Here is a 25000-nt window from a genome sequence, read left to right as displayed (position 1 = left end):
CTACGGGCCTGCCTGCCTGCCTTCCTGCCTCCCTGAGTGTGTTAACTTTGGGTGCGTGCATAGGTGAGTAGGCCCGTGTGGGTGTGCGTGCGTGCGTGTGTGTGCGTGTGTGTGTGCGTGTGTGTGTATGTGTGTTTGTGTTCGGGTACGCCGCATTGTCATCGTGTGTGCCTGTGTAGCCTCATTCCTGCATCATTGCATGTTTTGTATGTGTGTTGGGGGGGAAGCTCGCGCACGTGTGTGTGTGTGTGTGTGTGTGTGTGTGTGTGTGTGTTCGGGTAGGCCGCTTGTCATCGTGTGTGCCTGTGTAGCCTCATTCCTGCATCATTGCATGTTTTGTGTGTGTGTTGCGGGGGATGCTCGCGCACTTCTGTGTGTGTGTGTGTGTGTTCCTGCATGCACACACGCACGCGGGCCTCTGTGCGTGCAGGCACCCTGGCTCGTGCAAGAGCGTCTGTGTGTGTGCGCATGCGTGCATGCGTGCGTGTGTGTGTGTGTGTATGTGGGGGGGGCACACATGCCCGAGTGTGTTTCCATGTGGGCGAACGTGTGTGGAGGTCTATGTGTGTGCGTGCATGAGTGTGAGTCCACGTGAAGCGGTGCCCTGGGGGGCTGCGACGTGTCCGTGGGTGTGTCTGCGCGTGTCGCCGGTGGGATGGGATGCCAGAGAGCCTCAGTTGGTTGCTTCCCGAGCCCGACCCGAGAGGCCAAGGCCTGGGCGCAGGCAGTAGGAGTCAGTCAGTAGTAGTGCGGTGGCCGAGCAGAGCACCCGGGTCCAAGATGGGCCCGACCTGGACCCTAGTGGTCCCTGGGCAAGAGGAAGTCTCGGCTCAGGCGCTGTCCCACTAAGGCGGCGGCGGCGGCGGCGGAGGCGGCGGTGCCGGAATTCTCTGTCTGTCTGTCGCGGAAGCAGGTCCCCCAGAGCGGAGGGGTCCGTGCTGGGGTTTGAGAGGCCATCAGACCCCCGGCACACAGTCCGGTCCAGCCGCGACCTTCGTCGCGCCCGCTCAGACCCTTGGCTCTTGCGTGATGGAGGCAGCTTTGGCTGCGTGCGTGGCCTGAGGCCGGTTGGCAATAAGGGAATTCTGGCCCCGTGACCCGCCTCTACCCCCACCTTCCACGGAGCTGAGCGCCAAAGAGACCCGTGTTCCAACCTGCCCTGGACATCCTTGCCCGTTTATGTGTGTGTGGCGAGGCTCGGGCTCTGTGTCTGCCTGTGGATGTGTGCACGAGTGTGCGCGTGTTTGTGCCTCTGGTTTTGTAGGCTCCTGGCTTGGCTGTGCGGCCTTCGCTCCTTGCTAGAGCATGGGTGCTCGCTCCATCCAGTGAAGACAGACAGACAGATAGACAGACAGACAGACTTTGTGGCTGCAGGGCCCTGCCCGAGCTGTCTCATCCATTGGCAAGGGAAGATGTTCCCGAGGAGTTGGGGCCTAGACACACGCTTCCTTCCTAGTCCGGGACTCTCCATAGGACAGTACTCTCCACAGGCAAGGTGGGAGGCCCGCAGCCAGGTGGGACCGAGGATAGAGCGCCCCAGAGACTCCTGGCCCGGGCGGGACCTGCCTCTGCCCCCACCGTGCACGCGCAGAGCGCCAAGACCCAAGTTCCAAGTTCGCTGGGACCCATGGGCACAGGATCATCTTGCGCGCCTTCCAGTGAGCCATTCCACCTAATCCCGGGGGAGGGGGGTGGGGGGGATGAGCAGGGCGGACCATAGCCTCCTCCTCCGCCGCCGTCGCGGCCGCTGCCGCCGCTCCCCGGGGGAGGGAGGCCTCTGCCACGGAGGAATGGATGAACGGGTTCTCCGTGGGGGGGGGGGGGGTGGGGGCAGAACCTGGAGCCCACGAGCTGGCTTTCCAAGTTCCAGAGAGGGAACCAAGGTCCATCCAGGAGGTAGGGAAGTGTGTGTGAATGGGCTGCTCCTCCTTTTCTTCTTTAACTCCTGGGAGAAACTGAGTCTATTATTTGGGGTTGGGGGAGATGCGGATGATGCCAGTCGCGGGGAGGTAACTATCCACAGAGGTCAGGCTTGGGGGTGGCGGCTCCCAGCATGCTCTGGCGCCTTGCCCGAGTGTCAGGTGGGATGTTGAGGGAGTTTTTGCTTGGTTGCTCGGGTCCGTCCGCAGTCGGCGCGCGACCCCTGCCGCTCCCCGGAGGGTTTGCACCCGGCCCTGATTCTGTCTGAGGCTAGGGAGTTGGGGGGGGGAGTGGGAAATGTGGGTGCTTGGCTTGGTACTATCAGTGGGGTGAGTGCTTAGTACTCACTACAGTGTTTAGTATCTAGCAGAAAGACCGTGGCAGTGGGTGCTGAGTGCTTAGTGCTTATTTACAAAGATCGTGGCAGTGGTGATGGGGCATGGAGAGAGGTGGCCTGGGGTGTGACTTGGTGTTTCTAATGACGTCACTAAAGCAAGGGGGGCTGGGGGGGTCACAGACGGCATGGGAACAGACTCGGGATTGGTTTATGTGAGTGTCAATCTTGTTAGTGACTTTTAATTGGCTGGGTCAGTTGGGGGGGGGGTCACAGTTATTCTAAGGCAGGCCTGGACAAGTCCCAGACTGATCTTGGGCTGCCTTGGGCGGGCTGGCCCAGCAGTACTGCCCGGGGCTGCTCAGTGACTGTCTCCCTGTCCCTGCTGGCTGGGGCATCAGTGATTGTCTTTTGTTCACGGCCCTCCCAGAAACGGCTTGCTCAAGTCTCAGGAACCTGGAATTGAGGCCTGATCTCCGGGAGAAGACTGAGCAGCCTGTTCTGGCGTCTGCCTGGTCCTTTTACTTTCTACTCAGTGGAAAGACCGTGGCAGTGCCTGGCATAGGGTGATGGGCGATGACGGTGAGAGGTGGCGGGGTGTGACTTGGTGTCACTCATGACCTCATTTATTCTGTCAATCATGTGGGTCTAGACAGCTAAGATGCCAGACAGAATGAACTATCTGGAGACAGTGGTTTTATTCCCCTTTCAAAAAATGTAGGTTCTCTGGGGAATTTTTTTCTTATTGCATTCTACCTTTGAAGAATGTTTTTTGTCTTAAAAATAAAATGTAGCACATTAAGTGGCCTTTGTATTGAATCATTTTCTGAGTGTGATAATTCTAATGCTGTGCAGATAGATGTGTAACTCATCACTCTAGGAGTAGGGGTTGGCTGTAACCTTCTAAGGACAGCTCTGAATTTTGAGTTTACAGATATTCATGTGGTTCTTTTTCCCCACTTCAAGTTGACAGCCTGGTGTCATGGTATGTACATCTGTCTGTTCTTCTCAAGGTTTGTCCTCTGTAATCCAGTCATGAAATACAGTAGTGATTTTAGTCTGATCTTCCACTTGTTTCCTCTGTGTCCTTTGGGGAATATCTTTATCATATTTCAAAATATGGGTTTGTTAGTTTATCCTTTGCCAAGTGCCTTGGAAAAGCTAATCATTGAGCCGGGCGGTGGTGGCGCACGCCTTTAATCCCAGCACTCGGGAGGCAGAGCCAGGCGGATCTCTGTGAGTTCGAGGCCAGCCTGGGCTACCAAGTGAGTTCCAGGAAAGGCGCAAAGCTACACAGAGAAACCCTGTCTCGAAAAACAAACAAACAAACAAACAAACAAACAAAAAAGCTAATCATTGACTTCTTTTCCTTCCTTCCTTCCTTCCTTCCTTCCTTCCTTCCTTCCTTCCTTCCTTCCTTCCTTCCTTCTTTCCTTCCAAATGTGGTATTGCTGTATGTAATAGCCCAGGTTGTCCTCTGTTAGGGTCCATGAGAAGTCCCATAAAAGACCACCAGTCACACATGCCATCAACAAGAACATTTATTAAAAATTACCACCGATTGTGATGGCACATGCTTGTAGGATTTGCTGAAGGAGGTTGAGGCAGGAGGATCGTGAGTTTGAGGCCAGCCTGGGCTACACATTAATAGAATAAAACAAACAAAATGAGCCAGGCAGTGGTGGTGCACACATTTAGTCTCAGCACTTGGGAGGCAGAGGCAGGTGGATCTCTGTGAGGGTTCAAGACCAGCCTGGTCTACACAGTGAGATCCAGGACAGGCTCCAAAGCTACACAGAGAAACCCTATCTTGAAGAAAAAAAAAATTACCAACATGGTTAGACGTAACCATCTGACAAAGTGGCAAATGGTGACCCTGAGAGAAGCATACCAGCCCCTTTTAAGCAGGGTTAGGGGAATTCCAGGGAGGAGAGATTAGTCTGGGGGCTGATGGGTGGGTTTAAACAAAAATCTTACCAGTTGTTATAGGATTGGTGGTGGGTGGCTTTAGTGGTTAGGAACTTTCCAGCTGCAGGGTAGGAAAAGCTATTTTTAGCTAGCAGAAAGCTGTGGGACACCTGGGGATAGGTTGTCCCTGAGTTGTGGTTTTCCTGAGAACAGCTTGTTCAGCCCCAGGAAACCAAAACTAAGGCCTGGTCGCTGGCAAGGGTACTAGAAGCCTGTCACCCAGAGCGGAGAGGTCCGCGCTGTGGTTTGAGAGGCCATCCGTCCCACGGCACACAGTCCGGTCCAGCCGCGAGATGCAGGCAGCGTTGGGTGGGTGCGTGGCTGGGTGGCCGGGTGGCCTGGTGGCACTAAGAGAATAAATAACAAAATTATTTGTGACTCATCAGGAATAAATTCAGCAGTTTTAATATGTAAAATGACTTTTTCTGCACATTGAGAGTCAGTAACTATGTTAAGAGATTCTGTAAAATCCACTAATACCATCAGAATAGCATATGATTCTGACTTTTGGACAGAATTAGAAGGGCTTTGAGCCACTTTGCTTAAATTTCCTGATTTAGGGCTGGAGAGATGGCTCAGAGGTTAAGAGCACTGCTTGTTCTTCCAAAGGTCCCGAGTTCAATTCCCAGCAACCACATGGTGGCTCACAACCATCTGTAGTGAGTTCTGGTGCCCACTTCTGGCCTGCAGGGATATGTGCAGGCAGAACACTGTATACATGATAAATAAATAAATCTTAAAAAAAAAAAAATTCCTGATTTATAACCTACCTTTTCTGATTTGTTTACATAAGTATAAAATGTAGGGGCTCCAGAAATTGGTGTTCCCCATACAATATAGGAAAAAATCCAGTTAGTTCTCTTTATAAATTGAATTCTCTTGCTTTTAGGATATTTGTTGTTAAGCTCTCCAGAAAATTACTGCAAGCTCATTGTCAAGGTTCACTTTCTGCTCATAGTTTGTCTATTTCATCACTAGTAAAAGGTGCTACAATTTCTGCTGTGCCTATTCCTCCTAATTGATGAAGTCTCAATTTAAAATCAAATCGGAAATCTTTCCCACATGTCTTTAATTTCTTACTCTATGTGGTAGAAATATCCATTTAATATAATATCTTCTCTCTGCATTAAAATCACTGTAGGGGAATGCATAGAGGATAATATAATCAGAATTCAGTTAAGCTCTGGATCCACATGATCCACATGTGCATCCTTTAATTTCTTTTCCATCAAAGCCAATACTCTCTCAGTTTCAGCTGATAATTCTCTTGGTCACCATTTAAGATTCGAAACAAATTACTCAGTTCATGATTTTCTACCCCAATACTGGGCTGCGGATTGGAGGAAAGTCACAATCTTTAAGAGTCCACAATTGATCTCTCCTAATTTGCACTTTTTGGGATCTAATTTTTTGTAGACCTATTTTGTATCCTAAATAATTAATAGAATCTCCTTTTTATATTTTTTCAGGAGCAATATATAACCCCCAACAGGCAAATTTTTCTTTACTTCTTCAAACATTCTTCTAAAGTATCTACATTTGAATTAGCTAGTAAGATGTCATCCATGTAATGGTAAACTATAGATTGAGAAAATTGTTTACGAATCATTTCCAATGGCTGACTTACAGAATATTGACACAGAGTGGGGCTATTTAACATTCCCTGTAGGAGAACCTTCCTTAATATCTCTCTTAACAGGCCAAGAATTATTATAAGTAGAAACCATGAAGGCAAATTTTTCTCTGTGTTTTCCTTGTAAAGGTATAGTGAAGAAATAGTCTTTTAAATCAATAACTGTAAGAGTCCATGCTTTAGATAACAAAAAAAGGCAAAGGAATTCCAGATTGTAGAGACCCCATTGGCTGAATTCTTTGTTAACAACTATTAGATCTGTTACTATTCTCCATTTTCCAAATTTCTTTTTAATAACAAATATAGGAGAATTTTGAGGGCTGGTTGATTCTTCAGTATGCTGAGAATTTAACTGGTCCTGGCCCAGCTGTTCTGAGACCTGCAGTTTCTCTGATGTTAAAGGCCATTGCTGAACCCATACAAGCTTGTCTGTTAACCATTTTAAAGGAAGGGCTGTTGGTGCCTGTGGAACATGAGCAGCTGTTGTGCCCTGTTCTTGTACAACCTGAATGGTTGGTGACTGTTCTTTATAATAACTTCTAATATTTTTTAGAAACATACATTAGTTTATGGTTTGTTTCTGAGATTGGAGGATTGTTAATCTGAGTATTTTGTTGCTGTAACAAATTATGTCTCCCTAAATTCATTGCAGTGTTAGCCACATATGGCTTTAATTTATCTCTCTGTCCTTCTTGCCCTATACATTCAACCCATCTCATGCTCTGTTTTACCTGAGATAATGTTCCAATCCCTTAAAACTTTACATTTACTTCCTGAAGAGGCCAATTTGGATGCCAAGATTCTGGTGCAATTATTGTTGCACTGCACTTATGTCTACAAGACCTACAATGACATCATTTATTCATATTTTTAATTTTGGTCTTTGTTCATTTATAGAAGTTTGTCAAAATATTGCTTTATGGTTTCTTCTGAATTTTTGTTCTCTGTTCTATGGCTGTCACATCTACTCTATGAAAGAATTTTCTGGTGCTATAGTGTGCAATATTCCAAGCTTGAAACTTACATTTGGGTCACATTGTTGAACAAGTTTAGAAATTTGGAAGGTCCTTATCACCTACCTAATATACATGCATAGTTATGATTGTATTTGCATACATGTGGTCACTTATGGATGGAACACTAGGATTTGGATGTATTAATCTTTTTTTTTGTGTGTGTGTGTGTGTCATAGAAAAAATTCACCATCAGTCATTTTTAATTTAATGCTTACAATTAGAAGTTAATGTTGGGGGTGGGGTGGGGATATAGCTCAGTAAATAAAGTACTTCCCTAATCTACAAAAGTTCAGGGTTTACAAAGGCTGAGGGGCCCCCAACTGGATCAGGCCCTCTAATAGGTGAGACAGTCGATTGGCTTGATCTGTTTGGGAGGCATCTAGGCAGTGGTACCAGGTCCTGGGCTCATTGCATGAGTTAGCTGTTTGAAACCTGGGACTTATGCAGGGACGCTTGGCTCAATCTGGGAGGAGGGGACTGGTCCTGCCTGGACTGAGTCTATCAGGTTGATCACAGTCCTCGGGGGAGACCTTGATCTGGAGGAGGTGGGAATGGGGGGTGGGCTGGGGGAAGGGGGGGGGGCAGGAAGGGAGAGAACAAGGGAATCTGTGGCTGTTATGTAGAACTGAATAGTATTGTAAAATAAAAAATAAAATAAAATAAAAAATAAAAAAATAAAAAAATTCAAGTGGAAAAAGAAAAAATGTAATAAATTTGTGCTATGTTATTTCACTAAATCTATTTGAAAAAAAACAAAACAAAAAACAAACAAAAAAAAAGTTCAGGGTTTAATCTCCAATTTCATATAACCCTGATTAGATCATGCATACTTGCAGTCCCAGTAACTCAGAATGTAGAGATCAGTTCTCAGTTATATAACAAGCTTGAGGCAAGCCTAGGATACCTGACATTTTGTCTCAAAATCAAAAACAAACTGTCAACCAAAATGAATTCAGTATTATGTCATCACTAAAATTATTTGTACCAAAATAATTTATTACAGAGAACAGTTGGTCAAGGAAGTGAGTTAAGAGATCACTATTACATTATTTTTAGAACACTATGAACAATCTACATAATTCTTGAAGAAAACATATATCTAACTTTCTCTGTATTTATATATGTTTATAAAATTTATTTCATTTTATTTTTGGTTTTTCAAAACAGGGTTTCTCTGTGTAGCTTTGGTGCCTGTCCTGGATCTCACTCTGTAGATCAGGCTGGCCTTGAACTCACAGAGATCCGCCTGGCTCTGCCTCCTGAGTTCGGGGATTAAAGGCGTGTGCCACCACCGCCTGGCTAATATGCTTCTTTTTAATACAATTTTATTTTATTTTTGGTTTTTTGAGACAGGGTTTCTCTGTGTAGCTTTGGTGCCCGTCCTGGATCTCACTCTGTAGCCCAGGCTGGCCTCGAACTCACAGAGATCTGCCTGGCTCTGCCTCCTGAGTTCTGGGATGAAAGGGTGCACCCCTACCACCTGGTTGTTTATAAAATTTTATGTGTCATAAATTTCTTGATGATGTAGGTAAAACTATTTTTCCTATTAAAAGTCACAGGGTGAGAAATCAGTAAAGCACTTGCCTTATAATCATGGGGTCTTGGGATTGATTGCTGATTCCATGACAAACCTGGGCATGGTGATGTGTACTGGTAATACCAGCACCAGGGGCATGGAGAACAGAGGATTGCTTTTGGCTCACTAGCCAGCCAGCCTAGCTTGATAGATGAGGCTGCTGGCAAATGTGAGGCACATGAGATTGTCCTTTGGTGCCACCCACTAAGATCCTGAAGGAATGATAACTTTATTTTTCTCGCCAGAAACCTGTATGGAAGAAGCTTACCGTAGTATTTCCAGTGATTTGCATTAGCTCTCCTGTTCTCTGTGCAAGGAGGAAAAGCCAGTTGTGTGAATGTGATTGAAATCTAGATCATGGTACAGATAAGAGTGGAAACTATACATCACAATGAAAATGAATTGTCTAATAATTTAGTAAAATATAATTGAACATATATATATATATATATACAGTATTCTATCTGAATGTATGCCTGCATACCAGAAGAGGGCACCAGATCTCATTAGGTGGTTGTGAGCCACCATGTGGTTGAGGGAAATTGAACTCAGGACCTCTGGAAGAGCAGTCAAAGAACATATTTTTAAAGTTGGGAAATTATATAATTTGTTTCAGCAAATAAAGACTTCATTTATAAATAGGGTACAATTGAAGCTACAAGATGAAATGTTTGGAGAACTTGTGAAGTATGAATCATCATTTTGACACCAATACTCTTGTTAAAGTTGGAAAAGGGATAAATTTATGAGATGCATTGGTTATTTTGTTTGTAATATAACTGTTGTATTCTTTTTTAAATTTTTTATTATTTTATTTATTTTGATTTTTTGAAACAGGGCAGCTAGTGCTGCCCTGGAACTCACTTTGTAGACCAAGCTGTCCTTGAACTCACAGAGATCCACCTGCTTCTACCTCCCATTATATTCTTTTGAAAGATATTTTTCTTTATATAAGCCTGTGTAATAGTTACAAATAAAGCAAAATAAGTGCTTAGACAATAGATACTGCAGGGAGCATCAAAAGACAGTGATGAATCAAAGGGGTTGATAGGAAAAACGTTTTTTTAAAATATCCCCATCCATAAGACTGGCCTTTTAGGTTCACAAATAGATATGCTCTGATTTATTTTGCCTCTGCCTCCTGAGTGCTGGGATTAAAGGTGCGATGTAATTATATTTTAATTAAAAATTCATTTGATGAAGATGCTGTCTTTTCTCCAGTATATATTTTTGGCATCTTTGTCAAATATCAAGTGGCTTGCTGAGGGCCACAGAAATATGAAGTAGGAATTCAGCTGACTATGACAAAGCTAATACCTGGAAGAAGCCAAGGGCCCTTTCCACTTGGTGATATTGGCATTTGAATATTAGCTGTTTCCTGCTATGAATTTCATGTGTGATATTATAGCTTTCCCATTTGATTCTAAGAACTTCTAGCTGTGTGGTTGATCATTCATCAGGCACAGTTTTTCCCTGTACAATTAAGGTATTCGGATAACTTTCCCCAACTGTGTTGACAACAGTCACACGGGCAAGACTTCTTTTTTCTAGGCTTTTGTTTCCCCTTTTCAGTATTAGACTCAGATGCCTGCCTTCTGTAATCATCTCACTTAGCAAGTATCCAGGGCCAGGGCCATCTCCAGACAAAAGCATTTTTTTTCTGAGATAGCTCTCAAACATCCAAGGACAAACTGCAGATAGGTAAGCATCTAGACCCCCTGGTAGTCTCCTTAAAATAAGGTAAATATCCATAAGGAGACAACTGCCAAGGCAGGCGGATGTTAGGCACAAAGCCTTGTTTCTTGTGCAAATTAAGCTTAAACCTTCCTTTCTCCCATAGCCCAAGTGGTATCTCTAGATGTCCCCTTTAACAGTGATCTCAGAACAAGAGGGCTTTTACACACCAGGTACATCAAGCTGTGACACAGGCTGCCTAGTTATCCCACCCCCCACCCCCCACCCCCGCCAGAAACGAGATTAGGCTGAGACAGATACGGCTCCAAAGGAAAAAAGAAGCAGTTTTATTTTACCCATGACTTAGTGACTAAAACTCCTAACATTTTACCTAACCACTTCTAAGAATATAGTTTGAGCACATACATTTCCCTTTCTGATCTATTAACTGATTTAAGCCCTTAGTTGACCCCACCTCCTTTAATCACTCCCCTTTTGGGGTTACAAATGATAGTTGACAATTACTGCTCTTTGTGTAGACCTTATCACCTCCTTTTTGACCCTGTAAGAATTCAAGCCTGTGTCACCTTGTCTTGGGCAGAGAATTGCTGCTTGTATGCGTATGTAACTGGAAACCTCAGAGGCTTGAGGTGGGACTGGATTAAGAACTAGAAGAATGAGATGGAAGATGAGGAAGAGCTTGATGGAAAAGAATGAGATGGGAAAGAACAAGATGAGAAAGAACTAGATGGGAGAATTAAGGCAGAACTTAGAGAGAACAGCAGAAAAGAGGAGAGAGAAATCAGACAAAGAGCTAAGCATGAAGAACAGAAATGAAGCTATGTAGAGAGAGAGCTGACTCAGAAGAATAGAGTGAATGGACTAAAGAGTTTCATAAACATAGTTTTATTTGAGTATCCCTCAGATTAATTAATTTGCTGCTGGCAGTTTTTCTTTTGGAACTCTGGGAAAAGAGTATATGGAGAGGGGCTGGACCCCAGTAGTCTTTCTTAGTGGCTGTAGTACAGCTACTCATGTTTGGCTTTCTATTTTATTCCATTAGTCTCCATGCCACTACCTCATAATAGAGCATTTCATGGGTGTCCCAGCTGTATCCCTCCTTGGACTTCTGGTTTTTGTACTCTGTTGCTCAGGCCTGCCTCCTACTTCTGTATATGTGATTATTATAGTTCATGAGCAAAGGTGGTAGACTCCTGAGATAGCCTTTGAAGTTGCCCAGAAGTAGCTGTCATATGTCCTGAGAGAAAGACCTCATCATGGTGACTTTCCCCTTTTCATTACTTGTATCTGTTTTTGAAGGTGGAAGTTTGTCAAAGATCTGTTTCCAGAAGTGTTTCTAAAGAAATGCAGAAGACAGATAATATTTCCTCAAAGGGATGTGACCTGGGGTTATTAAACTCTGAACTAAAGAAATACTGGACAGACTGCTACTCCTTACTTACACACTCTGCATACCTGGCATACCTGGTAGTTACGGTGCTTCTCTGGTCTGAATGTTAGAGTATATCTTGATCTACAAGGAAGAGCATAGCATAAGGTTGACATTCAACCTAGGGTTGTGATCTCAGCTCTGTTGCTCCATAACTCAACATTATATGGCCACAAAATCCATAGAAAAATACATTCTGATCACGAAGTGAGCTTGTTTTATTTAAAAGATTAGCACTTGATATAGCAAGACACTATCTGGAGCTGTTTGTTGACAGAGTTACATGTTGGAGTCAGTGGGTGTGTGTTTGTCTTTGCAAAACTGTGATGGGAAAACACAGAGTTGAGTTCAAGGGGAAGCAGAATCTCCTGCTCTGGGATGAATATGCTGATGTTGAACATGCAATGGATTACATTCACATCTCTCTGAGTGGTGCCAACACCTGTGTCACAGAGTGGCATCTCAGCATCATGAATATATTAAGTTCCCAGGCACAGCAACTTAGTGGGGGAAGAATTGATTTTAGTTCACAGGCCCAGGTTATAGTCCATTTTGCAGAAGTCAAGTAGGAACTCAGCTAGTCACACTGCAAACACAGTCAAGGGCAGAGAGAAACAAATGGACCCATGCTGCCTACTTGCCTCTTCCTCTGCTCTATTCTTCACTTACACAGTTCAGGCCCCAGTGAAATGATTCTGCCCATTTTAGGATGAGTCTTTGCATCTCAGTTAACAGACTATAAAATCCTACTCAGACATGCTCAGAGTCAATCTGACCTAAGTAATTCCTCATTGAGGGCCCTTCTTTCCAGGCGACTCTAGTTTGTGTCAGTCTGATAACAAAAACTAACAAGCACACTTCCTCAGCATCACTGCCAGGCTTTGAACATGTTTGTGTCTTGCATCTACAGCCTTGGTTCTCAACCTGTGGTTCACCACTCTTTTTTTGGGGGGGGGGGTTGCACATCAGATATCCTACATATCATATATTTACATTATGATTCATAACAGTAGCAAAATTACAGTCATGAAGTAGCAACAAAACAACATTATGGTTAGGGGTCACCACAACACGAGGAACTGTATTAAAGTGTAATAATAGCATTAGGAAGGTTCTGAACCACTGATCCAGGATCTCTAGTGGGGTCCTAGGCTGAACGCTCCTAAACATGAAAGGACTTGCAAAGGAATTTCCTGAATGTCTTTGCCAATAAGGAAACTCATATTGTGTGTGGCAGAAATCCAGCTTTCTGTCCATCTTTACTACCCAGTAAAAACAGACAACTCTGAAGTACTCAGTACAATAGACTTCTCACAGGCTGATAACAGCGATTTTAGTCACACTGTGACCTCCTCTGACCACATCACTCCCCTATGGGTACTTGTTTCTAGGCTGTGCAGTCTTCTTTCTCTGGCACAAACACTTCCTGGATGATTGCTCTTTCCTTTCTAAACCCAGCAGAATCCATGTATTTATTTTTAAGAGCAGTAATGAGGAGCCTTTTCTTTATTGTATCATATCCTCCTCTTTTCTTCATCTTCTAGGGTGCAGATGGAGCCAGGCTCTGAGAGGATTCGAGTGCACTTGTGCAAAGAGATTTGGTGAGCCGGACAATGAAGAATTCCCAGTTTTCGTGGTGAGACTCCATGAGAAAACTCTGGGTACAAGAGGCAGAAGTAAAGTCCAAAGGGAAAATGTAGAACAAAAAGCCTGGTGAATAGTATTAAAAGATTCCCTTGAAAAAAATTCCTGGAGGAAAAACTCAGGAACAAAAGGCTGCCATAACCACCAGGAGAAAAGTCCTTGTGAAATATCCACAAAGTGTGAAAAGCTGAGTACAATGTCTGAAGGAGAGAGGATAATGATTTACCCAGAGGAAATTGTCAGAATAGTAAAGTCTTTCTCCACATAATCAACCCACATGTAAAATGAGCCAGATTTAAAAAGAAATTAAAAGACACTGAGCATGAAGATAGGTAGCGATAATGGGGAAATGGCCTCTGTGCCTTCACACAGCCGGAACTTAAGGCAAGAATGTCTCCCCTGCTTTCCGGGATGGTGCATGAATGAGGATGCCCTGGTTTACAGAACAATTCCCAACACACCAATAGTTACACTGGGGAACCTTGGCAAGAAACGTTAAGGAAGAAAAGCCTTTCCAATGGGGTTTTGATCTGGTTCAGCTGTTCCCACACATCGCTGGAGGTGCTGTCCTCGGAGGCAGCTTGAGTGTGGCTGTCGGGCTTCCGCGGCTTCCGTACCAGAACAAGGCTGTCGCCAAGCAACAGACCCAAGCCCCTGTTACAACAGAGCTCAGCAGCGGAACCAGGAAATCTGTAAGGTAGGCAAAAGACCAATGAACTCAAAAAGAAGAGCTATCACCATGGGAACGGAAGAACGCCAACAGTGGCTCACCTACATTAAGTGCCTAAGAGGGGCACTGTGGGGACAAGTCCCTTTTCACAACTGCAGCTACAGTTTGTCATTTTACAGCGTGGTAAGCTATGGCTGAGATGCTGGACTTTTAAGACAGTTGTCTCCCGAGGCACCAGGCAGACATGGTCTCTCCCAACTCCACATGATAGGGTTTGTTTCTGGTCCCAGAGAGTCTGGCTCAGGATCAGGGACAATTTCAGAGTCTCTATCTTAAGCAAAGTTAAAGAACACAGCTCTACGAATTTAAAGTTACACTACCCAATATAGTAGCCATAGGCCAGTGTACTTATTTTTAAATGAACTACACACACACACACACACAAGTGTCAAGCACTAGCGACATGTTAAATGCTAGTGGTCAACACCCAGCTATGGCTACCCTAACTTAAACCCCCAACTTCCCCGCTGCGACAGAGGCCGCTGACAGTGCCCCTCAGAACAATTCTTTATGTCACAAACTTGGCCACCTCTGAAATGGAATGACAAATGGATTTCACAATCTCTCCCTTGGGCTACTCATACATGTGGGTCTCCCAACTGGCAGCCTGACAGGTTAGTGCTGGTGAGCCACAAAAATATGGAGAAGGAATTCAGCTGATTATGGTAAAGCTGATACCTGGAAGAGCCAAGGGCCCCTCCAGAGGATAAAGGCAAAACTCAAGGAGCATTGGTGATACTGGCTTTTGAACGTATTAGCTGTTTCCAGCAGTGAATCTCTCGTGTGCTATTGTAGTTTTCCCATCTGATTCTTTTCTAAGAACTTCTAACAGTGAGGTTGATCATTCATTGGGCACAACTTCCCCTATATTTGGGGTATTTGGATAACTTCCCCCAACTGTGTTGACAACAGTCACATAGTCAAGACACCTTTTTTTCAGGCTTTTGTTCTCCTTTTTAGACTTAGACTCAGAAGCCTGCTTTTCTGTAATTATCTTCATTAGCAAGTATCTGCCCAGGATTATCTCTGAACAAAAGTATTTTATCTGAGATAATTCTCAAACATCCAAGGACAGACACAAGATATATAAGCATTCAGACCACTTGCTAGTCTCCTGAAATAAGGTAAATATCTATACTGAGACAACTACCAAGGCCAGGTGGATGTTAGATACATAGCTTTGTATCTTGTGCAAATTAAGCTTAAACTCTCTTTCTCCCATATCGCAAGTAATATTCCTAAGTTCTAAAGATTACCCCTTTAGAACTCAGGAAATTTAGATCAACAGATGTGGAGTCTGCATGGGACTGGACTAGACCCTCTGCATAGTGAGACAGTTGTGTTCCTTGATGTGCTTCAAGGGCCCCCTGGCAGTGGGATCAGAATCCATCCCTGGTGCATGAGCAGGCTTTTTGGAGCCCACTACCTATGGTGGGACACCTCGCACAGCCTTGAGGCAGGGAGAGGGGCTTGGACCTGCCTCTACTAAATGTACCTCCCCTTGGGAGGCCTTACCTTCTTGCAGGAGGGAATTGGGAGTAGGTTGGGAGGGGGAGGCTGGAGAGATGGGAGGAGGGAAGAGGGGGATCTTTGGTATGTAAAATGAATAAAAATTTTTCTTAATAAAATTTTTTTATTAAACTCTTAAAAAAAGATTCCCCCTTTAACTATTAACTCAGAACAAAAGGGATTTTATATACCAGGTACATCAAGCTGTGATGAAGGCTATCTCGCTACTGAGTACACTTCCCCAACCTGCCAGAAAACAGCACAGCAGAGATAAGCTGAGACAGATCCAGCTCCAAATGAAAAAAAGGCAGTTTTATTTTACTCATGACTTATAGTAACATAAAACTCCTAACATTTTGCCTAACCACATATTCTATTCACATAAACAACATTCTAAGAATATTGTCTGAACACATAAATTCCCTTTTTTGATCTCTTAACCGATTTTAGTCTTTAGCTGACTTCACCTCCTTTAATTACTCCCTTTTTGGGTTGTAAATGAAGCGGACAATCACTGCTCTTTGTGCGGATCTTATCACCTCTCTTTATGACCCTTTGTCAAAGTATTACTGCTTCCACAGCACTTGTAGAATTTGACTTAGAAGAATAAAGTGAGTGAACTAAAGAGCTCAGTTTACTTAGATTCATTCAACATCCCCCAGATTAATTCTTCACCACTGGTAGCATCTCTTCTGGAACTCTGGGAAAAGGCTATATATAAGGAGCTGGACCTCTATAGTCTTCATTAGGTTAGTTCCACATGTTCTTGTTTTCCTAAGTGGTCAGATAAAGCAAGCCTTCCTCCTCCCCATAACCACTATTCAAGGGGAGGCGGCAGGAGATGGTCTAGAGACAGACAGGTCCAGGGGGCAGGAGGTACCTTCACAGGGGGTCGTGCCACAGTGGTCTTTCAGGTGTGAGCAGTTCTTAGTCCTCAGGGCCCTTGCAGAAGTAGTCACTGGCGCGATGGTAGCATTGGGCACCGTCTGGCAAGGGTTGGGCTCGCAGTAATCAACGTCCAGCTGCCGAGGGACAGGGGTAGGAAGGAGAGGGTCAAAGGGAAGCAAGGGTGTCACCATCATGTCTCTGGGCAGTAAACAACTGACCCCCCCAACCACTTCTACACAGAGGCATCCTACACACAACAGACCTATATGACCCAAGCACACAGGCCACAGTCATTAAGAAGAAACTCATTCATCAACGCCCCTTTCTACCAGCAGAAATTCCCTAGTCAGCAGGGTGCTACAGGATGTCAGAGGCCTAAGCACTAGAGTGGGGAGGAGGCAAGGAGCAATGGGGAGGGGGCAAGGGAGGGGGCAAGGGAGGGTGGCGGAGAAAAGGTTTCAACGCTAAAGCTTGGCGATCTGCAGTTTTTGCCTCCACTCACCTGACAGAGGGTTCCAGAGGAACCGGCGGGACACAGACACTGGAATCCGTTGATTTCATTCTGACAGTGGCCTCCATTCAAGCGGGGGTTGCCAGCACATTCGTCGATGTCCCTTTCACAGTGATCGCCCGCGTAGCCAGGTGGGCAGACACAGCGACAGCCATTAACCAAATCCTGGAAAAGGAGGAGGGGCGAGAAACACACGGGCATTTTTCTATGTGTTTACAAATACAGAACATCAGTGGTTTATCACGGCTGCTGTGGCTCTGGCAATTCGCTGACATGGCCACATGCTTAGCTCTGTCATGGACTAGCAGTTCTGAATTCATGCCTTTAAATGGCTCACAGGCGGCTAGGGTTGGTGAGGGACTTGGCTTTTCACCTGCATTTTTAATCCTACAGGGACAAGGTTCTCCTAGTATCACATAAATCTCAAGATTGTTTCCATTTAAGCAATGATTTACGTACCTGACAAGAGATGTTGTTCTGACTCTGGTCATGGCTGTCATTGATATCTAAAAAAATAAACAAGCCATCACACTGAAGAGGCTTCCCTGTGCTTCCAGTGTGATAAAGTTATTACATTGGGTGGGGACCCTCCCACATCCTCCCTGACAAGGGAGTGGAATTTCACGTCATTGTTTTAATCACCTTACCAGATATGCCCAATTTTAACAGCTAATGAAAGGGAAAAATCAGTAGCCATCTTGAGAGATGCTTCCCTCTCCCCTCCTCCAAAGGTATTTGCTGACCAGCAGTTTTAGAAGTGATCAGAAGTTGAACTTAAGACTGGGACAATAAATCTATGTATCCTGTGTGATACCTCAGTAAAAGCCCCCACTCTATCCCCTACAGACAAAGAGAAGCTTAAACCAGGATTCCTAAGTGTAGATAAGAACTTAGACCCCTTTTCCCTAGGTGGCTGTATCTGCTACAGGGACTTTGGAAAACATAGTTAGGATATTCGACCAAAAGACTAAAAAGGGAGGCGGGTTAAAATAAATTATATGGTCTGTGCCTTTAAGAACTAGCCTCACAAAGAAAGGGGAGCACTCCTTCCAACCTCCCTGCTGTGAGTGAGAGATTTAGAAGAGCCTCCCTGGAGACTTGTAAACTTAGAAAACACCTTACTTTTGCATTCTGTACCTAAAGTCTCCAGTGGTGGCTTTGGGGACGTGATCTAGGCACAAGACCCTCACTCTAATTTCTCAAAAAGGGGGCCTTAGACAAAGATATCTCAATATAGATAGACCCAGGCCAGTTTCAAGTCCCCAGAACTGATGGCGCCAGCCCCAGGAACAAAAGAACAGAGTCAGGATGTCTGATGGTAACCTGTAGATGTAACCAACCGTCTTATTAAATAAGAAACACAGAAACAATGTAAAAGAGAAAGTCGAGAGGTCAGAGCTCAGAGCTAAATCTCACCCTTCCTTCTGCTGTCCCAGCTTCGCGAAAAGAGACCTACTTCCTGTCGGTTTGTTTTTTTATAGTATGTCGTTCTGCCTTCTCATTGGTTGTAAACCCAAACACATGACTGCCTCGTCACTGTCTGAATGTACAGCCCCCTAGGTCTTAAAGGTATATGTCTCCAATGCTGACTGTATCCCTGAACACACAGAGATCTTATGGGATTAAAGGCGTGTGCCACCACCGCCACACTCTTGCTATGGCTCTAATAGCTCTGACCCTGAACACAGAGATCTTATGGGATTAAAGGCGTGTGCCACCACCGCCACACTCTTGCTATGGCTCTAATAGCTCTGACCCCCAGACAACTTTATTTATTAACATACAATCAAAATAATATTTCAGTACAATTAGATTACCACCACAGTAACCAATTAACCACGAGATGCCCCTCTCCGGATATAACATGACCAGACCCCAGAGAGGAATTGTAAAACTCCTGACAGGGCAAACAGACAAGCTAGAATAAGATAAAGTCCAGGCCCGGGAAAAACTGGACCAATCAAGGATGGACCCATACTAACCCCCTCCCCTCTAAGAAATTTTATGGGTTTTGCCTATAAAAATTAACTTCCCCAAGAAAGAGTAACTCTTCTCTGCCTCACTTGAGATGGCTTGAAATGAGTTCCCTGTCATGACTTGTAACAGATAAACCTTGCTTTTGCATTCTGGTAAGCTCGTCCTTGGTGGTCTCTCTCGGGGGTTACGATCTGGGCACAACATCCTGGACTTGGCAAAACAAGATATGGGGAGTAATGGACTCAACTGACCAGAAGTTGACCTCAGAGGAGAGTAGGACTAGAACAATAAATCTGAATGTATATATCCTGGGTTCAACAAAAGCAGGGCATAGGACCCGCTGTGTCGGATGTTGGATGGCGGGCCAAGTTTGCTTGTTTTGTTATTGAAAACCTCTGTGTGCTTGCATCGGATATCAGCTCTGTGGTGGTCTTGCTTGGGGGACTTGCGACCTGGGCACAACACTAACAAGCCAAATAAATTGCATGTTTTCCTTGCTGTGCTAACCTGGCCACTCCCTCTCCAAAACCAATCCCTTCTCACTATAATATAAGGTTTTCCTTCTATTCAGCCAGAGAGTGCCTACACAGCTCGTACAAAACAGTGGATTCCATCCCCAGCACCACAAAGCGAGAGAAACAGAAGTCTCAGAAATGGAGCCCTGGGGTGAACAGATAAGAGCCACCATCACCCAAGTTTCACAAAAATCAAAACAGACACAAAGTCACTCACTTATGTCACAATTCTGACCCAGCCAGCCAGGAAGGCCATCACAGTAGTAGCTGGCAATCAGATTCTTACAGGATCTGGCATTCTTACAGGATCTGGCCTTGCGTTCATTTGCATCTGAAAAGAAGCAAGGGTGAACACTGACAAAGGGTTTTGCCCCCTTCCCCCTCTAGTTCCCTTGAAAAGAAACACCATAGAGCTGGTCTGAAACAGGAGACATTTTAACAAGCTAGCTAAATAGGAAAGAGTAGGTGTCCCCAAGCTGCCACTTTCCAGCTCCAAATTCTATTTTTTGAGAATTTCTTACCATATATTTTTGATCATATTCACCTCTACCCTCAAATCCTCCCAACCAACCCTCGCTTCCCTACCCACCCAATTTTGTATCTTAAAAAAAAAAAGAGGCCGGGCGGTGGTGGCGCACGCCTTTAATCCCAGCACTCGGGAGGCAGAGGCAGGCGGATCTCTGTGAGTTCGAGGCCAGCCTGGTCTCCAAAGCGAGTTCCAGGAAAGGCGCAAAGCTACACAGAGAAACCCTGTCTCGAAAAACCAAAAAAAAAAAAAAAAAAAGAATGAAACAAACAAACACCAATTTGATTTTCAAACGAAGTGTACAGAAAATGAAGGCAAAGGGGTCCTGCCCAGCTTGGGCCACTTAGGGCCCTGAGTCACCCTCAGGGCAGGAACACTGGTGTTTGTCCGGACCAGTGCTGCTACAAGTTCCCTGGCTGAGACAAGGCTGATGAGTCTGTAGTAACTCAGATCTGCCCAAAGGCTCTACAATTATGAAAAAAGAAAAAAAAAAACTCCTGACTGGTCCCAGTTCTAGGTCACGCCTGTTTTAAAATATGGCTTATCCCCAAGTAACCCAATCAACCCACGACACTGAGGGTAAATTCAAACAGTCCTCATAAGAGCCCCTGCAAAACGTTAACTAGGGCCAGGGGTGTAGCTGTAATACAGCACTTGCATTCACAAGATCTTGGGTTTAGCTCCAGCAACACCAAAGACACAGAAGTGGTCTTAGTGTTGTTCTACTCAATAACCTGTCCGTCCCCCCAGCCCCTGCCAAGTCCTCATGCCACCCCAGGGCTCCACAGTGGCCATACCTTTGTCACAGAGCTGTCCACCCCAGTTGGTCTCATAGAGGCATTGCCAGGGTTCATTGCACGTGCCGTGGACACATCCCGGGTGCGGGATGCACTTCTCACAGCCCAGGCCCTGCCAACCACATTGGCACCTGCAGACAGACAGCATAACTCACCCTCAGCCTTCTGATCAGCCAGGGATGCACATAGTTAAATACACAGCTGTTTCTGTTTTGACAGGAAGGACAGGATGGCAGACTTCTTGCAGGGAGTTCTGTATGAACACTTGCACAGTTGGGACAAAGGGTGTCCTCTCAGTCTCCACTGACAAGAGGAGAGTTGTCTGGGGAGCAGCCAGCATGGGGTGCCCTCCACAAAGCCATTCTCTTCTCAGGCTCCCACAAATGAACTAAGGGGTAAGGACTGGCGTAAATCAATCCCAGTCCTAGTCAGGACAGACCGCACAAGGGGAAGGAGCTTCTGGCGACCAGAGCCATACAACTCGGCAATGCTGCACGTGAAGCCCTACTCCACGCCCCCCACGCCCCCACTCCCCCACCCCGGTACAACCCCAGTGCTCAGAACTCAGTGAGACAAGAGGGTGGCAGGGAAGCCAAGCCCCTCACTGGTTCTGTACAGTCAATTGGGAAAGAAGGAGAGCGACCGCATTACAAAGACCTCGGTCTCTACACCCATCTCTGCAGGAAGGAGAGCGGAGCAAGAGTGCTGGGCATCAATTCCTTAGATAATTCATGACCCACTACCCCGGCCAGGCATGCTGATTTATGGTTATTTCTCACTTTAGAAAATAAAGGGGGGGGGGAGAGAAAGGGGCCAGCTGAATTTACCTAGTTCTGGGGGAGTTGAGTTTCCCTTCTAAGTACTTTGTTTCACAGACTCCTTTGAGGTCAGATGGAACTTTTGATGCCCAAACAAAAAAACATAAACATAATCCTTCACAAGAGGGCAAGGTCTCACACCACTGCCCTCAAGGTTCAAGCCTTTTGCAACCTGATCGCCCCCTCAGAATCAGTCTGACATGGGGGCTGGGGAAAGGCAGGGGCCAGCAAGCTGCCTGAGAACGGCAGGAAGGCGGAGCAAATGTAGGTCCTGCAGGATCAGCCTAGAGCAGAGCCCGAGGAAATGCAGGGTCAGATCCAACTCCCTATAAGCCTCAGCTGTGACTCTGGAGAAGAAAAACAAACAACAAAACAAAACAAAAACACCCCCTGGTGGTCCTCCCTCCCCAACCAGAAGGAGTGGCTTTCAATTCCAGAGAGCTGGGGGCAAAGAGCGAATCCTGGCCATGGGAAAATGATAGAAATCTGGCTGTTAGCTAATCACCCAGGCTGAGAAGCCACTGAACCCTTGAGAAACACCGACAGTCACTAGAATGTGGGGCTTAAAGTTAACCAGACACAGGCTTCTGGTGTCTGTAAACTAGGCCATCAGTTGAATGACAAATGACCATTGAAAAGACTGATGTAAGAACAGAGTATGTCATTTGGTGGGGATAATTTCCTTCAGAAGCAGATACCCAAGTTAACAGGAGGCAGGAGGGTGGGAAGCCATTCTGGCAGATTACTATTCTTGGCTTGGAAGACATAAGGGAACTGATGGGCCACAGCAATACTGTCTTCCCTCAATGTCCCAAGTGAAGGATGGTTATGTTTCTTCAGTTTGCCTAATAAAACCAAGCAGTTCGGGGCTGGAGAGATGGCTCAGAGGTTAAGAGCACAGGATACTACTCTTCCAGAGGTCCTGAGTTCAATTCCCCGTAACAACATACTGGCTCATAACCATCTATAATGAGTGCCCTCTTCTGGCATGCAGGCATATATGCAGGCAGAACAATGTATACACAATAAATAAATCTTAAAAAAAACAAACAAAATAACCAAGCAGAACAGCTGAGGACCCAACCTAACCTTCTAATTAATGAGGTTCAAATACCAAGCATAAAAAAAGCAACCACAGGAGTCCATGACTTCAAATGAAAACAAATAAAAATTCTGACCCTAACGGAGACATCTACCCGGCTATCCCAGTGTAATGATAGATGATTAGCATTCTCATGAGAAAATGACTTTCCTGAGATGAAGTTTCATAATTAAGTTTGATATTATTGGCAGGCAGGCACTAACCCAGCCTGTACACCCAGGAAGGGGCAACCCAAGTCTACCTGGGCTCAATAAAACCAGTGGGGTTTTCAGACCCAATCTGAACTTCCTTAGCTGGAAGGTTCTGTTTTGATATTCTTTCAAGGCAGAGAGAAGGAACTGGGCTGCAAGACTACGCAATTGGGCGTGTGGGAAAGTTGGCCCTTAGGTAGATACGGGCACTGGTGCGTGTCTGGGCAGGAAGTGAGAGGTGAGGCTTTGAAAGAGAAAGGGCTCAATTCTGGAAACGAAGCCTGTTGTTCTGGCTCGGAGGGACCTCCCCTGTCCAGCAGTGTGTTTATTCTGATGACAGTTGACCTCTCTGACACTCATCTGAGCTGGGAGCAGGCTCAAGGCCCTAGTGTAACTGGCACCCTTAGTTTCTCCAGAACAGCCTCCGTTAGCAGAGTCACTGTAGGTGACTTTCTGCTTGGTCTTGGACAGAGATGCTGTTAGATGCCACAGTCAACTGCAACCAGGCACGTCTGTAGTGGGCAAATCCTGTTCAGGCTCCCTGCGAATCAGCTTTCAGAAAGCAGGAAGAAACAACTCCAGGACAACATGCTCTTAGTTTACTAGCTGCCTTGAATCTTTCTTCAGCCTCAAGTCAGCCCTCCCATGGCTCGGGAAGAGAACACAGGCTGCAGTTAAGAGTCATTGAGGTCAAGCCTACAGGAGACCAGGCAGTTAAAGCAGCAGCCCTAGTGTTCACTGAGGGAGAAATCAATCAGTATGGTTGTTAAATGCACACTCCTAGGCTCAACTAAGTACTGGGAACTCAGGGACAGTTGAGTGGCACCAGCAACCTACACTTCCAATAGTTCCCTGTTAATTCTATAGTTTAGGACAATACAACTCACTAGGGTCCACCACAGACCCTCAAAAATAAAATATAAAAAATTTCAGTAAAAGCACCATTAAAAGCACTCATGTGCCTTTTGACTGTTGAAAAACTGTCCTTGGCTCAAGTCAGAGCAGCCTTCCAGAAGGGTCTACTTAGTGTCTCATTGGATTTGCTAATTCTTAAAGGCTCGGGGAGAAAAAAGCATGAGGCCAGTCAAAATGCTACAAACACCAAAGATATTTCCTGAAACAAGGCCTTTCCAAATTGGCATAATGTACATTTCAAAAAGCCCCCAAAACCAGCATCAGAAGGGGAAACAGGCAGGCAAGGCTCCCAAAACTGGCATTGGAAGGGGAAACAGGCATGCTAGGTTTCTGTTTGGCTCTAATATTGTCCCAGAGCATAAAGAATGGACTTCAAAGGCCAGCAGCAAAGTCTACATTCATCAGACTCAACTGAGCAGATTGCAGCAAAGTCATGAACCTCTCAGCACGGGCCCAGCTCCCGCCTGCAAAGGGGCCAGGAGATTGTACTAATCCCATTCTAAAGAATGCTGGACTTTTGCCTACAGATGGGAAAAGTGGGGGAAGGGTGACAGGAAAAGCCAGGGTGGAGGAGACACAGGGAAACAAAGCTACATCCCAGTCCAGTCCACTAGCATTTAAGGAAGATCACAAACGTATCTTATCAATTGCAGAACAGTTAATACATGAAGATGCCAGTTATGCCTGTTAAGTTTTTTTGGTTTGTTTGGTTTTTTTTTCTTCACTAAAGGAAAAGTGTGCAATCCATCAGATAGCTGGTATGATTTAATAACCTTTGGATATGCCTATTTTATTCCCCCCGCTAATTATTCATCCTCCAAAAAAAAAAAAAGAGGCACATTCACAATGAAGTCAGTCTCTATGTTGCATCAAAGAGGAAAAAAAGAAAAAAGGAAGAAATTGCTTTAGATCCATTGGTCATTTACCTGCAGTCACCTGGGAGCTTGCAAGAACCATGCTTGGGATTTTACAGCTATAAGCAGCCCTGTTGGCATATAACTGTAAAAAACATAAAGTTTCATTAGTACACAACACTGCGTATACCTTGCAGGCCACTGTCATGAGAATGGCCTAGTACATAAAATTGGGGACCCAAATAACAAATCCAGGTTTAAACTTCAAGGCCATGCTAGCAGATCTTCAAAATACAGAACTGTTTGGGAACAAAATGAAGATACATGATGGGGGAATCCGGTATCATGTCTATTCCTTGAGCCTTGCCTGGACCATGTTCCCTTCACCAAGAAACAGATAAGGACATCCTTCCTTCCCTACTCAAACACCGTCCCACCACAGGATCTTCGGG

The 25000-nt window shown here is 45.3% G+C and overlaps 1 protein-coding gene across 1 annotated transcript; it reads right to left on the bottom strand.

Annotated features, from left to right (window-relative positions):
* Nucleotides 1-11771: 11771 nt before the first annotated feature.
* LOC114682474 (protein jagged-1-like) lies at nt 11772-20799 on the bottom strand (the record flags this gene model as incomplete). Its single annotated transcript, XM_037202038.1, has 6 exons — nt 11772-13905; nt 16335-16476; nt 16845-17018; nt 17313-17359; nt 19563-19676; nt 20669-20799. Coding segments are annotated over 6 exons (763 nt in total), but the record flags the coding sequence as incomplete, so codon positions are not given.
* Between the last annotated feature and the right edge of the window lie 4201 nt (nt 20800-25000).

Source organism: Peromyscus leucopus, unplaced genomic scaffold, assembly GCF_004664715.2.
Source record: "Peromyscus leucopus breed LL Stock unplaced genomic scaffold, UCI_PerLeu_2.1 scaffold_944, whole genome shotgun sequence".
Classification (NCBI taxonomy): Eukaryota; Metazoa; Chordata; class Mammalia; order Rodentia; family Cricetidae; genus Peromyscus; species Peromyscus leucopus.
Note: the sequence above shows the minus strand (reverse complement) of the source record. Positions and strands in the feature narration are given on the sequence as shown.